Source organism: Vombatus ursinus, unplaced genomic scaffold, assembly GCF_900497805.2.
Source record: "Vombatus ursinus unplaced genomic scaffold, bare-nosed wombat genome assembly UNPS02012179.1, whole genome shotgun sequence".
Lineage (NCBI taxonomy): Eukaryota > Metazoa > Chordata > Mammalia > Diprotodontia > Vombatidae > Vombatus > Vombatus ursinus.
In genome coordinates, this window is record NW_020951957.1 from 12,177,280 (window position 1) to 12,191,646 (window position 14,367).

Here is a 14,367-nt window from a genome sequence, read left to right on the forward strand (position 1 = left end):
AGCTCCCTGAGAGCAGGGACAGTTTTGGTTGTTTATTTTTTTGTTTTTCTTTGTATACCCAGCATTTAGCAAAATGCCCTGGCATATAGTAGGTGCTTAAGAGATAGTTTGTTGACTTGAATCAGCCTGAGCTCATATTCAGGATCTTACAATTAATCAATCACATTCCCTCTCTGAACCTGTTTCTTCATCTGCAAAATGGGTATGGTAATCATTGGGGAAAGAAGTTTATATCCCTCCAAGTGCTATACAATAGTGTGAATTACAATTACTTTTAAGACACTGAGGATTCCGATTAGCCCCCAATACAGCTTTCAAATCCCAAAATCGTTCCAGAAGCAAACATTCCACCAGGCTCTGATGCTAGATTATTGACATAAGTATTCCAAAAAGTGAAAAACCCAGGGCTGGCCTCAACAGGAAATTCAATGACAGTCTCCTCAGATATGCGCACAGACCTGTGTGTCAAATCCAGGGCTATTGTTATCACACAGATCTCAGAACACCCATCTGACTTCAGCAGCTCAATATTTTGAAGGAAGAAAAGCAGAAGGAGAAGCATCATGAGCCTCAAACAAACTATTTAGCAGTTTGTGTTTACAGTGCCTCTGGCCCAGTCCATCTTCTCACACCCTATTTCAACATGGGAAAGGCATTTCAGATCCAAGTTCTTCCTGAGTTTTCAAGACACTTGGCTTTGAAAGCATAAACCTCCTCCCTATAATTAATATTTACTACAGCAGTCTAATAATATAGCGAAGACGAAAGTCTCTAGGCATGTGTGGTCAGTGCTAAGGATGACTCTGCCAGAACATTTAGCAATATGTTTAAACCTGATGAGTTCACATGGTATTTTTAAAGTCATTCACAAAAGCACAAAGAGCCTTCCTCTATGTCCTCTAGGGTCCCCTAAATGACACCAGGAGGCACTGGGCACCCTCAGCTGGCACATACAAAGCTGACCCACTGTCAAGAAAGGGCCATACCCAGATGGCCCATGAAAGCGGACAGAGCTCTGAACAGGTGAAATGAGTGCTGAGTCAAATACTCTGGCTGGATTCTATCAGCTAACCTACTAACTTCGTGCCCATGTCTCTGATGTCGAGAATAAAAGGATCATAGGATTTATACTTCAGAGGGATCTTAGAGGACATCTAGTTGAACTTATTTCTACAGAGGGGGAAGCTGAAAAACATAGAGGCCGACTTGCCCATGGCCCAGTAAATGCCAGCAGTGGGATTTGAGCCCAGGTCACTGGCCCCAGATCCAGTACTCATTCAAAGTACCCTGCCACAGCACATGCTAACCCTCGAATCGGCACACAACGAGGGCCTCAGGTAGAGAGCCCCATAGGCTGAGGCCTCTGAAATGACTTTAGAGAGGACAAACAATGTGAGCTGCTCCTTGGAGAATGAATGGGTAGGACCCAGATGAGTGAAGGAGGGCATTCCAGGCGGGAACCAGAGCCTAAGCAAAGAGACCAAGGCAGGAACATACACAAAACATACAGGGAAAAGGCCTCCCGAGATGAGGAGTTTGGCTGGGTTCATTAATAGGTCTGTCTGTTTTACTGCAGTTGCACTGGCTTTGAATTTTGTTGTCTTTTATTACCTTTGCCCATTTGACGGTTATCAAGGGAAAATCTCACAGTGGCTTTTAATTAGCATTTCTCTAATCATTACTGATTTTTAACCTTTTTTCCCTCACGTAGCTATTGATAATTTGTATACATTTCAAGTACAGTCTGCTTCTATCCTTGTGGGACACTTATTGGAAAAGGGCACTCAATTTGAAATCAGAGGACCTAGGGTCAAATCTTAGCTCAACCGTATTTCTATCACCTTGGAACCTTGGGTAAACATCATTTCTACTCTCTGGGGCCCAGTTTTCCTCATCTGGAAAATATGGGCTTTTGAATAAAAAGCCTTTAACATGTCTTGGGACTTGGAGTCAGGAAGACCTAGGTTCAAATCCTACCTTTGGCATTTTCTTAGTGAGCATGGGCAAGTCATTCACAGGGCTCCTCCCTGAGCCTCAGTTTCCTTATCTGAAAAATGGAGATAACTGTAGTGCCTACCTTATAGAGCTGTGGTAAGGCTCAAAACAGAGAGAGTAAGTAAAATGCTTAGCAAATCCTAAAGCCCTATATGATGAGCTTTTACTATTATTCCAGCTATAATCTTCTGATCCTATTATCCTAAAAAGCAGCATGGACAACAAAGCTAGAGAAAGAAGTTGCGATCAGATTGTCCTAGGTCTCAATTGCCAAGTTAAAGACCTTGAACTTCATTTGGTGGGCAACAGGAGCTCTTTTCACTCCCTTATCCTCTCAGAATAAGGATTCCCCTATTTGTTTTCAGTCAAGAGAAAACCTGCTGGGGGGGGTGGGGGGATGGGAGGGGGCAGTAACCCGTATTGTCTCACCCATCTCCTTGAACTCCTCATTGGTCAATTCCAGCCATGCAGTGTCCATGTCATTGAGGTCATAGCGACACACACTATCTGCCAATGTACGGATGTCTACATAGCCCAATTCTGGTGGTTCCGAGCCCGAGGAGAGGATGTATTTCCTTGGCCTGATGAACATGAGGGCTTTCTCCTCAGACATTACCCTGAGAAACAGAGAGATAAAATTAACTAGTTGCTAAGGAAGCAGTTACCTATTGCTACAACATGATCTAGCCTAAAAGACACACAAGTTTACTTTTTATACCTTCTAGGACATTAAAGACCCACTCCCCCCACCTGCCCTCTTCAAGACATTGAAACCTACATACTAGCACCATACAAGCTGCCAAAACACACACCCACACCCACCCACACACACACCCACACCCACACCCACACACACATTCTAGCACATGCTGGTGCTAGAATCTCTAATACCTAATGGCACGAATGAGATACAATATGGCATAGTGGCTAGAGGGCTAACCTTCGAATCGAGCAGAACAGGCTTCAAGTCCTACCTCTGAAACAAACTCACTATGTGACCATGGAAAAGTCACAGAGCCTCTCAGTGCCCCCAAGCAATTCCTTTCACACTGTAATTACAGGTGATTGCTGAACTTCCTGGTTCCCTGGTGAGGGAGTTTCCACACCAGAAGCACAGAGTAGTGAGTGGATGGAACAGAACGGGAGTCAGGAAAACCTGGCTTTGAATCCCACCTCAAATACTTATTAGATATGTGACCCTGAGCAAGTAACTTAGCTTCTCTGAGTCTCAGTTTCCTCATCTGTTAATACGGATAAAGTAATAGCATTCACCCCAAAGAGAGGTTAACAAGTTCAAATGAGATAATGTACCTAAAATGTTTAGCAAGCTTTTTAAAAGCACACTAGTGATGTTGTAAAGCACTGAATGAATGTTTGTTGCTACTACTAATGCTGCGGCTGCTACCACTACTACTATTACTACCACCACCCCCACCATTACTATTACCACTACTACCACCACTACTACTACTACTACTACTACAATGATACTACCAGTCTGGACCAAAAAAAACCAACATCAGAGGTAGTTGAGTTTTCCAAACCACAAACAGAGGCATGCAGAAACAAGGGCTAAGAGACTCCTCCTCTGCCTGGCTATGACATTACCAGTGGCTCTAGTGCCTCCCCCTGTACCTCCCCTTCTTTCCACCTTCTTCTCAGCCCACCCCCTTCCCACATCCCTAAAGCAGCAGCTACAATTCCACCACATCTTCAGAGAAACTCTGAAATCTGAGTTTCAAAAGATCAAAGGGAAATCTAAACTAATTCTTATTAATCATGCCTGTCCCTGTCAGGATTCATTAGAACAAGTCTGTCTTACTAAGTAGGACACCAGATTTTTGGGAATGGTGCAGAAAGCTGCAACAGCCTGGCACAGGCGATGAGTTCAAAGGATAAAAGTTACAAAAACAAGGAAGAACACTGGGAAACCAGAAGAAAGAAACTGGCAACTCTGATGGGGAAAAAAAACAACTGGGTACATCCCAGTAATTTGTACTTGGCAATATGACACGATCAAGTCAAGTACTAGAGAAATGGCAAAATCTCATTTAGGAAGCCCTGAAGGACAAAGATGTGAGCTCCTCTCATCTTTAAGATGGAACCTGCCTTTACTGAATCAGAAAGTCCCACACACATATTGGATTCCCAATAAATGTTTGTTGGGAAGAAAGGCAGATCTCTTCAACGGCTGGAAATGACTCCAGAACATTCCTAAGAGAAGGCACGAAGTTGATGAGTTAGACCCAACTGGAGTCCAAACAAAAGCCAAAGTCTCTAAAAGATTGCTGAATGTGGTCTTCAAAGTCACTTATGCTCTCCAGACCATGAGATCTTAGACTGAAAGTTAGAAGAGATGTAAGAGACCACCATTTTACAGATAAGTAAACTGAAACCAGAAAAGTTAAGAGATTTGCCTAATATCACAAAAAGAGGGAGTAGAAATTGAAGGCAAACCTTCTAATTCCAAAAGTAGTTGTCTTTCCACTTCCCTCCACCACCTCAATTTTGTCATCTATTACATGGGACTGGGGGGGGGTCTGGGGGTCAGGGAAGGGAAGACTGGACTAGAGGATCTCTACAATCTCTTGCAGCTCCAAATTTATGATCCTTAGCTGATCCATTTTTAGCAGTTTGAATGAATGCCTCCAAGCTGCCCAAAATATCCTGTGGATATATTTCCACCAATGCTAACAATACCCAAGTTCACGGAGCAAGAGGTTTTATATACATCATATTGTGAGATGGCTAAACTAGAGGGATATATTTCAGAAACACAGAATGACAGAAGTTTGGTGTTGGAATGGACCTCAGAAACCATGTAGTCCAACCTATACAAGAAAAAGAATCCCTACTACAACCTATCCAACTGGTAGTTTGAATATTTCCAGTAAGGAAGGAACCTCAGTACCTCCCATGGCAGCTCACCTGACTTTTAAATATTGCTAATCATTACAACATTTTGCCCGATATAAAGCTTATATAATTACCTCTTTTCAGCTTCCATACATTGCTCTTGGTTCTTCCCGCTGCAGTCAAACAGAAAAACTCTACTACTAAAAGTTTAGATAAAACACTCAGCCTAAGCATTTCTACCCTCTGTGTCCTAAAACTATGTTATCTTTTTCCAGACTCCTGCTCAAAATTAGATTAAAAACAAATAAACAAACAAACAAACAAAGAAAAAGATGATCCTCAGCCAATGATTCCTAAACTTGGGCACTGAACACCTGGCTAGGCACTTGTTTAGGTGGGAGGTATTTAGGTGATACATACGCCTATTTTCTACTGCCCAGAAAGATGAGAAACCTGAGGCGGGAGTGATCACCAAAGGCTTTGCTTTCTAGTCCTCTTTTAAGATTCTAGACTGCAAGTCCCTCAGAGGGGACCCAACTCTTCCTGTTTACCCTTTTAAATAGCCTAACAGAAGGTAATAAGATCTACTTTAGCAGCTCTGTGGTCTTAGAGATGTGTGTATAACCTCAAGGGGGCTTAACTGCAACCCATTCAACTCTCTCCACATTGAGCCCAAGTAATCCAAGATTGAAACCCTTCACTCCAGGTGTATTTTCAGGAGGGGTGAGGAGTGGGGGTTGAGGGAGACAGGACCAGGAAACATGATTAAGAAAGTACCCACTTTCCGGAAAGCAACACAAGAGACCCTGAAAATGAGCCTACAACATCAAAAAACAAGTCTTTATCCTCAAGGTGCTTACAATCTAAAAGGGAATTTAAGAAACTGTACGCAAGAAAGTGCAAAGCAAAGGTGTTCTTGATAAGAAGGAAAGAAAGGTCCCCAGAAAAATGTTTTGAGAAAATTTGAGAATATTCACTTTTGAGGGGAAGGGTTATGGAGGGGACAAAGAGAGACAGGAGGCTAGGGAATCAGAGAGAGGCAGAGACAGAGAGACACAGAGAAAGAGAGAGAGAGAGATTATTAAACACTTAATATGTGCCAGGCACTGTGCTAAGTGCTAGGGATACTTCAAGCAAGTAAGTCAATCCCTGCACTCAAGAAGCTTACATTCCAATGCAGGAAAGACAGCACATAAAGAAGAGCTGGGAATCCAGGAGAAAGGGCTACCACCTAGCGATAAGGAAGGCCTCAAGGAAGAGATGGCACCTGAGCTGAGCTTTACCTCAGCTGAACAAACAGCCTCAAAGTCCAAGCTGAAGAGAACCCCTTTTCAAGATCAAACAGTCTCACAAATCCCCCTACACAACAGTAGTTTCCTTTACCCAGAGGTCATGACAAGGTAAAGCATAAGACAGGAGGGAAGTGGTGGACAAGAGAAAGACTGATCTTAGAGTTCAAGAATTTCCAGAACCTTCGAAGTGGAGCCATCTTCTAGGAAGGGCCAAGTCTCAGGTGTGCCACCCTGAGGGCCACAACTGTGGAGTAGGGCTGAAGATCACAGGAAGGCAATAAGGAGCTATGAGGTCAAGGCCCAATTAAGTATCCATATCATGAGGCAGGAGGCCAACTAACAATCTCAGTAGAGAAACCAAGCACTTACTGAGCAGCAGGCGAGAGGTCCTTCCCTCATCAGGGACAGTGTGGTACTAAGGAAGCAACCCTAGACTTGCATTCAAAGGACCTGGCTTCAAATTGCAGCTCTGCCATTTACTAGCTATATGACTTTGAACAAGTCACTTTACCTCTGGATGAATTTACTCATGTGTAAAATGAGGGGCATTGATTCAATGGCTTCTCAGCTTCCTTCCATCCTTAGATCTATGATCTTCTAGATTCTCCCAGTCAAAACATAAGATGGGGAGGGGAGGGCATCTAGATTGTGCAGTGGACAGAGGAACTGGCCTGGAATCAGGAGGACCTGAGTTCAAATATGGCCTCAGACAATTACTAGCTGTGGGACCCTGGATAAGTCGCTTAACCCCAAATGCCTCAAAAAAAATTTTTTTTTAAAGAAGAGACAGAAAGCCAATGGCCAAATTGGTACCATTCCTCTTTGGAGAATGAGTCAGAGAGTTTGAATCTCCACTTAAATGGGTAATGAATGTATGAATAAGTAAGCCAAAGAACCAGTGTGTTAAGGTTTTACCTTGTTATTATCATTAATAGGTGAACTTAACAAATAACTTTTCTTTCATACCCAGGTTCTCTCCTCTCCACCTCCCACACCAATCCCTCAGGCTTTCTCACATCTGTCTACCTCTGAAGGTAGAGCAAACCAGAGCAGGAATCAAAGAGATCCCCCATATCAGACATGAAAACTAGATTGTCTTCCATTCCTGAAATATCCTCCCCGCCAAGGACCTTCACATTCCCACCCTAGAAAGAAAATCAGCAATGGAATATAGGAACATAAATTTAGATAGACCTGAAAATGACCTCAGAGATCCTCCATTACAGTCCCTTCATTTAATAAAGAACTAAGTACCAAATGGTTTGCCCAAGATCACACAGGTAAGAAAAACACAGAGCAGAGATTGAAAACCAGGTTCTGTCTCCAAATTTAGTGCTCTTTCCACTCTACAACACTGCAAGCAACTGAAAGAATGTACGTTCCCTGAGGGCAGAGATTGGTACAGAAAGCTAGGGATAAGGCCCTCCCTCCAACCAGGCTGGTCAGCCACTTCACTGCAATTTACAAGTCTCAGAGATCTGCCTAAGGCATTGAGAGATCTTTGGCCCCATCACAAAGCCAGTATGTGTCAAAGACAAGACAAGAACCTAGGTTTGCTTGGATCTGAGGCCACTTCATTGGCCACTACATCTCTCCTGTCTGGCACAAATTGAAATGAAGATGAAGAAGCAACTGGTATGTCTCCAAATTTCCCTCCTGCAGTCTAAAAATTCTTAGAATCTCAAAGCAAATAAATGGAGAAAAAAAATCTGTGCAAAAAATTTCTTTAATAAAAGTCTCATTTCTAAGATATACAGAGAATGAATTCAAATTTATAAGAATAAGAGCTGATCCCCAATTGATAAATGGTCAAAAGATGTGAATAAGCACTTTTTAGAGGAAGAAATCCAATATGAATAGCTTCTTGAGAGCAAGGATTGACTTACTTGCTTGAATAGCTGTTTGAAAAAAATTTATATAAATCATTATTAAAGAAATACAAATTAAAGCAATTCTGGGGTAAGTCACACATCCATCAGATTGGCAAAGATAACAAAAAAGTAAAATGACAAACGCTGGAAGGTCTGTGAGAAAACAGGTACATTAATGCACTGTTGGAGGAATTGTGAACTGGTCCAACAATTCTGGAAAGCAATTTGGAACTAAGTCCCAAAAGTTATTCACTATGTATACTCTTCAACCCAGCAATACCAAAATTAGGTCTACACTTCAAAAAAATAAAGAAGAAAAGAATCTGTATGTAAAAAAATATTTATAGCAGTAATTTTTGTGATCACAAACAAATTGAAACTAATAGGGTGCCCAACAATTGCAGAATAACTGAATAAATTATAGTATACAACTATACAGATATGTATATAAATATGTATACACACATACTACATTATGCTATAGAATGTTTTCTATATACATATATGTATATGTGTTATGTATGTGTGTATATATATTTGTGTGTGTGTGTATATATATATACATATTACACATACACATATACACACACACACACATATACACAGAGAGAGAGCGCAACAGAATACTACTGTGCTATAAGAAATGAGGAAGGTCACAGTTTCAGAGAAACCTGCGAAGACTTGTATGAACTGATGAAGAGTCAAGTGATGTGAATCAAAAGAACAATTTACACAACATTGCTGTAAAAAGAAACAACTTTGAAAAGACTTTAGAACACTGGTCGATGCAATGACTAACCACAGTTTCATGGGACTCAAGATGAAAGATGCTACTAACCTCCTGACAAAGAGTTGATGGACTCAGAGTGAAAACTGAGACTTTTTTTTTTACATTCCCCGCCAAGAGAGGAATTTGTTTTGCTTGATTCTACATGTTTGCAACAGGGATTTTGTTTTTCTTTCTTTCTAGAGGGGAAGGGGAGTAGGGAGGAAAGGGGGAAGGAAGATGATTTTCTTTGACTGAAAGAAATAAAACTTAATTTTAAAAAATAACTTTCCTTCCTCTAAAAAAAAAAAAGTTCCTAGAAGATAGAAATCCTGCACAGGTACAGCTGGAAAATCCAGTCCAGAGGACAATGGAACTTAGCAGAATTGTTCCCCATCCCTTGAAGTGTATGCCTACTGCATTTCGATTTCACTTATATATTCATGTAGAATCAGTGCTCTACAATTTCAACACATATCCACTATGGCTCTTAGAACCAGAATTCTCCAGTAGGGAGGAAGTGGGGGTGGGGAAGAGAAGGTATTTTTTTTTTGGTGTGTGTTTCTACCTGGCCACAGGTTCTGGTATGGTTCCTGGGCTCACTGGCACCTGGACCCCCTTCTCCCACTCCTGCCTCCAAGGGTCTGCCAACACATAGTATTCATCTGGGTTCAGCTGGTAGGAGTCATGAAGCTTCATAGCTGTGATCAGGTCTGTCCTGAACACCTGCAAAGGGAGAGAAAGGAACGCTGACATTTGATATTTATATTTCCTGTTCACAGGAGCTTCTAGCTCCAAGGAGACCATGCAGGTGGCAAGGTCTCTGTAGCCACATGAAAACAACCTGACCTATTCCAGGAGAGACTTTTAGCTTGACACTCATTCAGCTCTGCTCAGGCTGGCCAGGAGGGGAGTGGGGAAACCTGGCAACCATGCTCAGAACTCACTGATCCCTGGGCTCTCCCCTTACTCCATAGCCTCCCCCTGCACAAACACTGCAGTGTGGCTGGAGGAACACCCACAGCCACACTCCCCAAAAGGACTCTCCACTTGCTCTGAGGAATTTTTTTTTTGGTGAGGGGAGATGGACGGACATGCAACTGGAAACCTTTCTGGCAAATGTTTACAAATCTAAAATTCACTGCAAAGCTCAAAATAACACCTCTCCAAACTCTGTGGAATCCTGAGTGTCCCTCAGAGCCTCAACCTCTACTTCTGGCGAGTCACTCTTCAACACCTACTAGTAAAGTCCCAATGTGCTGACTGCCTACCAAAGATCTAGGGCCAGCCTATTTATCTACCTACCTATCTATCTGTCTGTCTGTCTGTCTGTCTATCACTATGTACCTACATGTCTATCATCTATCAATCTATCTGTCTGTCTACCCACCCATCCATCCACCCACCTACATAGCTACCTACCTATCCATCCATCCATCTACCTACTTATCCATCCATCTAGCTATTTATCTAGCCTCAGACACGTAATAGCTTTGTAAACTGAGACAATTAAGGTCCTTTCTGAGTGTGACTCCTCATCTGTAAAATGGGGATAATAATAGCGTGTAGCTCACAAAATTGTTTTCAGGATCAAATAAGAGCAAGTATGTAAAGCGCTCTGCAAACTTTATCAGTCACCAGCTATCCCAGGATAAATGGTCAGGCAGAAATTAGTGTCAGCTGGGATTAGAAAGGCATCTAGTTCTGGAAACTCTGTCAGAAGGGAGGTTAGAAATGACAGTTTCTCCAGCTCCCAGAGCTATAGCTTGTCTTGGCACTACCATGCTAAATCAGATATCCAGCAAAAATCTGCTGGGTCACACACCTTTCTGTGAGGCAGGGGATGCATGGGAGAAGCACCTAAAGAGCCCTGGGAAGTAAGTATTTGAACAAAGCAAAACAAAAACACAAGAGTAGCAAGGGTGCCCCCCTGCCAAGAGAGCTCCTGCACTTCCCATCTCAGGCCAAGGGAAGGGAGCCACAGGAAAACCAACACTTCAAGAACAGCTCACGTGCAAACTCATCCATCTGGGACACCGAGAACAAACAAGGTCTGACCCCTGACCCCGAGCAAAACGGCAGCAGCAGAGGCAGGCGGGCAAAATCTTCTTCCCACTGGTGCCCCTGAGCCACGGGTCTGCCTCCCCCCCAACAATCCCTGCTGTTCCTGGTGCTAGCGCTGCCTTCCAAGGGCCCGTGCAGAAGCTCTGACCTTGGCAATGAGACTGGCCAGAAGCCACGTTGGCTCCAGAGGAAGGCATGCATCTGTAAACTCCACTCTGTTTACACAAGTCCCAAGTCACAATGCAGGACTCTCTGCCTGGGACAAGGAGTGCTCTCTTTCTTAGGCTTCTCCATGTCCACACCAGGCACATGCTAACGGCCCCAGAGCTAACCCATTTTCAAGGACTTGTTTTGTCCCAGAACAAACAAAGATCACCAGAATAAAAGTTTAAGGCAGCATTCCAAAAAAATAAAAAAGAAGAAAAACAAAAGACCACTCCCTTCCCTCATACATCTCCCACCCCCACCCCAATGCTACCACTCACTCCCAGAATGCCAACACCAAACTGAGGAGCAGCCAACAGCTGTCTACAGAAGCATCACAGGGTGAGGCAACAGGTAAGGGAAGCAGCGCACATGCCCCAGTGCATTGGGCAGCTCCCTGAGCTCACCCTAGCCCCCACAGAGCAACTGGTGGACAGTTTCCCAACTCCCATATCCATCTGTCTGCAGGCAGAAATTACATTTTAGGTAAGTCCTGTGGACTCACTACAGGTCCCCCAACTAAGGTGAAGGAGAGAAAGCTTCAGAGGAGTTTGGCTAAAAGGAGGAAGGAAACCAAATTGAAATAATGAAGGTGAGAAGGATGAAGGAGGCCACCTCTATCCATATACTCCCCTCACCCCCAAAGGGTGGGACAGGAAGGTAGCAATCAAGAAAGAGAAGAGCTGCCCCCATACTCAGGAGTGCTCAGCATAAATATTTTAGGTGGGCAATGATTTAGGATAAAGATTTAACTGGGAAGGAACCAGTTAATGTAACTGGATTTTGAATATAAACTTGCCCATAGAGAAGGTTTTTGCCCAAGTGCCTTAGGGCCACTGCCATGCTGCTTGATCCTGGAGCTCCCACTCCACACTCTGCTATGCCCTCTGGCAGAGGAGTAATGCCATTTCCTAAAGTCGTGGTCCCTGGGGCACTAGAATTTCAATCCATCAAAAGCTAACTCATTCATTCCCCCTTATTTTTCAGTGAAATAAAACAAACAGGAGGAGTGAGGTCTGGTGCAACAGTTAAGGAAAAGGAGAAGGAAGGAAAGAAGGAAGGAGAGGAGTGAGGGAAAGAAACACAAACATAAGCACTAGGAAGGGTTCAGAACAAGAGGAAGGAAAGGGACCCCGGAGGGCCACACCAGAACCACGGGGCCAATGCCAATAAATGATGGCAACATGAAGGCTTAATATCCCTCAAATCCCTCTGTTGAGGACCAGCTGTTCCCATATGTTTTCCCATAATTTGAAAGGAAGGATATTATTCTCTAGCAGAACTCACTGAACTCATCATCATCTTGACAATCCAACCCACCGAGTTTCCCTGGCATTTCCCATGCAAGTCCCTGGAGTGACAAGGCAAGCTGGAGAAAAACTAAGCAGCCCTCTGAGAAATCTGCCTTCATCTCCCATCATTCAATGGTTGTTGTTGCCTTTGAGCTTGCTCTGTTCAAAGGAAACTGGAAGACTTCTTAAGGAATGTGCCCCCATGTCTCCCTGTCACAGACACACTGACTTTGAAAAATGCCAAAGATCAAGGTCCATTTCCTTCCTTGATTTACATTCCTCAAAGCACTGCAAAACAGCAGATTGCTAGATGGACAGGTAAGTCCTTAGCAAACATCAAGGCCAGCAGCAGTGAGGAGCTATGGAATGCACCTACAAACCAGTATTTACTAAAAGGGAAGGAAGACAGGAATAGGGATCCAGGAAGACAGGACATGGGAGGTGAGGGGCGGGGGGGGGGGAAGAATGGAGGATGAGAAGGGGAAGAGAGAGAACCTTGAAAACAATTCCCAAAACAAAAACTATTCAAAATGACATTGGGTTGGTGCCAAAGAAGCCAAAAAGTCAGGGCTAAAACTAACTTGAGGCTGGCAGTGACTGTAGCAGCTGCTGAAATCCCTGATCTCCTGGCCAGAGGGAAAGTTGCTGGGTGCCAGCTGAGACGGAGCAGGAAAGGAAAGAGAATAGAATTAGGAAGAAATGCACTCATCAACCAGGTGTGTATCTGTGTGCATGTGTGCGTGTGCATGCGCACACACATGAGCACACATGTATTTACTTCCCAGAGACTGCAAAATCTGATTCAATTCAGGAAATACCTCGGAGGGCTTTCGGTCTTCATGTCTGGAACATGAGTGTCTCCTGTGTCGTGATCTGGACTGCTGGGACCAGGTCGTAGATAGGCCTGAAGGTACAAAAATCCAAATGGCAGCAATGAAAAACTGTATTAACTGCTCATCACACACAGAGCCCCTCTGCAGGATCGTCAGGACATCTTTTTTGGGCCTGAAATTCCTGATGCCTTTCCTGCCCACTCCACTCCGCCCCACCCCCCTGGCCCTGCAGCACCCCTCTAACACGGCCTATCTGGGAAGATCCTCTCTCTGTCAACAATTAGCCATTGTCGTGAGTTTCTCTAACTTAAGTGACTTGCAGATGAGGGCACAGGAGGTACTTTAGGTCAGGATCTTCCAAAGTGAAAACTGGAGTTTATATTTCCTACACATAAGTTTCCTAGGATATAATTCAATTCAACAAGTATATATAAGATGTCCCAAAAGTCTTCATGTAGTTTAAAGCTTCAACCTGTTCATCGTGTGTATGTGTGTGTATACCTACATACTATATACATACAAACACAAATATACATATATATGGAGCACATAATATGGTATATATACATTCATGATGTATCTATACATTCATGATGTATCTATACATTCATGATGTATCTATACATTTATGAAGTATATATAGTATAAGACCCAGTATATGTTATATATTATACATTATTATACACAGTATGATATATCATATGATTATACATATATGTTTATATGTCTATATGTATGTATAGACATATACATACCCATTTATAAGAGAGAGGTCTTCTAGGATACAGTTCAACAAATATGTGTGTGTGTGTGTGTCACACATACACATATACATACATACATATATATGTATGTGTATATTCATATACTCTTATCTACCTCCATATACTACACATCGACCTCCTACTACATGCCTGGTACTACGCTTCAAGATCACAGGATCATACAGCCAAAGCCAGAAGGGACCTCAGAGGTTATCTGGTACAAGTCCCTCATTTTACAAAGACCAAGAGATGGTAAGTGCCCATGCTCAAGGTCCCCAATTTTGCAAGAGGGAGAAGGGAAACAGAATCCCTTGGCAGATTCCAAACATAGCACTTCTTCCGTCATTGCTCCAAGATACCTCCCAATCAGGTCCCCATGCTGTCTGGCCCTTCTCCCAGCCAAGGCTACTCTGACCAGCTGGGCTGGGCA

At 43.2% G+C, this 14,367-nt stretch overlaps 1 protein-coding gene across 7 annotated transcripts in view; it reads right to left on the reverse strand.

Moving 5' to 3' along the window:
* Positions 1-14,367, reverse strand: part of JADE1 (jade family PHD finger 1) — an 88,583-nt gene that overhangs the window by 34,080 nt on the left and 40,136 nt on the right. For all 7 annotated transcript variants that reach the window (XM_027857549.1, XM_027857552.1, XM_027857548.1 and 4 more), the window contains 3 exons: positions 13,159-13,244; positions 9,349-9,506; positions 2,425-2,612 (listed from right to left, as the gene is read on the reverse strand). In XM_027857549.1, the coding sequence (XP_027713350.1) occupies positions 2,425-2,612; positions 9,349-9,506; positions 13,159-13,244 (432 nt within the window). The remainder of the gene's footprint in view (positions 1-2,424; positions 2,613-9,348; positions 9,507-13,158; positions 13,245-14,367) is intronic.